This window comes from Cebus imitator, unplaced genomic scaffold (genome assembly GCF_001604975.1).
Source record: "Cebus imitator isolate Cc_AM_T3 unplaced genomic scaffold, Cebus_imitator-1.0 Scaffold80, whole genome shotgun sequence".
Lineage (NCBI taxonomy): Eukaryota > Metazoa > Chordata > Mammalia > Primates > Cebidae > Cebus > Cebus imitator.
Window position 1 is genome coordinate 2,549,560 of NW_016107395.1, and position 2,266 is coordinate 2,551,825.

The following is a 2,266-nucleotide window of genomic DNA, read 5'->3' on the forward strand; positions in this document are numbered from 1 at the left end:
AAAAATTCATCAAATGAAAATTCAAAACTAAGCAAAACATAGAAAACTGACTCTACAAAGAAGAAAACACAAACACTTCTAAACAGTGTCGTTTCAGAGCTGTGAGATCGCTGTCATGCCTATATCAATATCTGCTTGGTCTCACCGGGACTTCTAAAGGGACTGCAGGCACTGCTAAACCTCTACTTGCTACTCCTAGAAGATCTTCTTTTCCGACATGCCCAGATTTCTATATTTAAAACTCAGGCATAACTAAAGCAGGATAAGTTATTATGAAACCGAAAGTTACTGGGACTAAGAAGTCGCAGGCATGGCTGCGCTAGTACTGGTTTCCACTCAATCTGGACTTACAAGAGCCTAAGAAATCGTATTCACCGGGTCACCTAGAATCAAAGCATGCACTTGTTAGTCTAAGAATTCCCTAACCCAGGACTTGCTCAGAAGAAGATATTTTGATGCAGGATTAAGCCTCTGTATCGCAGGCGATATAAACGGATACTTGTTCTGCTTAAATCCAGACTTCCTGTACAGAGAAACCACAATCAGGGCTATCTTCTGAGTGTAGAAGGTTAAACACTCCCGAAAAGAGAGACAAAGCAGGCAGGGCCAACCCACACCTGCTCTACCAACTGGAATTGCTAATCCAAGTGTGGTACGATTAAGTAATTGGTAGTTCTCTTATAAACCACACTAAATTATTTATTCCAAAGAAAAAGACACAGGAAACACTGCTAGCCCTGAGCTTCATGAATAAGTAATCTTTTAAATTATTTGTTTATTTTGACACAGGGTCTCACTGTGTTGGAGTGCATTGGTGCTATCCAGTTCTCTGTAGCCTCGACCTCCTGACCTCAAGCAGTCCCCCACCTCAGCCTCCCAAGTAGCTGAGACTACAGGTATGCACCACCACACCTGGGTAATTTTTGTATTTTTTGTAGAGACAGGTCTCACCCTGTTGCCCAGCCTTGTCCCAAACTCCCGAGCAGAAGCAATCCATGCCTCCACTGTTGAAAGTTCCGGGATTACAGGCATGAGCCACGCTGCCCTGTCTGAATAAGTAATATTAAGAATTGATCATCTGTGCAGTTACATAAATGGTTGCATGGTCCTTCCATAAGAAACAGCAAAGATTGATAAACCCTTCAGTCTTATGGCCACCAATAAAATTCCTGAGTGTAAAACACAATGAATTGCTATACTAAAACACACACACACACACACACACACACACACACACACACACACACACAAAAGAGCTGTTAAAACAAAAAAAAATTAACAATTAAAATTTTAAAAACATAATAACCTAAAATTTGTGAAATAAAATTAAATGAAAACAAAGACAATACATCTAGGAAGCAATAACTAGAAAAATTGTATGAATAAAACTTTAAAATGAAAAATATAAATTTTAAATTTGCCAAAACCCTAAGAATTCTACAATCATAAAATTTCTCAAAGTTGAAACATAAAAATAAAATATGTAATAAAATAAATATAAATGTTTAAAATATAAGGAAACTGCAAGTAATAAGCAACCTGACACAAGGAAGATTAATCAGTAAAAGAGAATTTAAAAATTGACAACCAGCCATGAAGACACATCTTAATGTATTTTTATTTTCTGTGTGGAGACGTTTGGTAACCGAGAATCTTCTCAACGAGAATCCAAAAAGTCTTCTGCTGCCGTCTAAGGCTGCTTAGCTCCACAGATCCGTGGGCAACACGCCCAGGGTACAGAGAACGAATTACAACCAACGCGACAAATCCACTCCAGGCAGTCTGAGAAACCCGGGAGGTGGCGCCACCAATGGAAGGCTGGAGAACGGTGGCATTTCAAAAGGCGCCCGCTGTCACAGGCCTGGGTGTCCTCCAGTCTGTCCCAGGGCTGGGGAGGACTGCTCAAGGGAAGTTGCCCGAGTGTGACTCTCTCGGATTGCTCTGCCTGGTCCACCTCTTCTACGGGTGCCTCTTGCTGCTTCTGTGTCCCGGGCCAACTGAACTCAGCGGGCTGGTCGGTACTTGGTTCCAAGATGCTCTGGACTCCGGGAAAGAGTCCGTTTTGCGGGTAGATCCAGCGTAGCCGCCAGCAAGGACTGGAAAGCAGTTCCGAATCACAGCTGTCCAGTGAGCACTCTCCCAGTACCGGATACAAAGGAAGAGGCCACGGCCCACGGTCTTCTGAACTCACAATAGGCGGAGGCTGGGGCTCTGGCGCCGCTTCGGCGGAATCCCAGGCACGCTTCACACAGCCAAGAAAATGTCG

At 43.1% G+C, this 2,266-nt stretch overlaps 1 protein-coding gene across 1 annotated transcript; it reads right to left on the bottom strand.

The window, feature by feature from the left end:
• Window positions 1-1,473: 1,473 nt before the first annotated feature.
• On the bottom strand, window positions 1,474-2,260 carry LOC108307716 (annexin-2 receptor-like; the record flags this gene model as incomplete). Its single annotated transcript, XM_017533154.2, has 1 exon — window positions 1,474-2,260. A coding segment is annotated over one exon (570 nt), but the record flags the coding sequence as incomplete, so codon positions are not given.
• Between the last annotated feature and the right edge of the window lie 6 nt (window positions 2,261-2,266).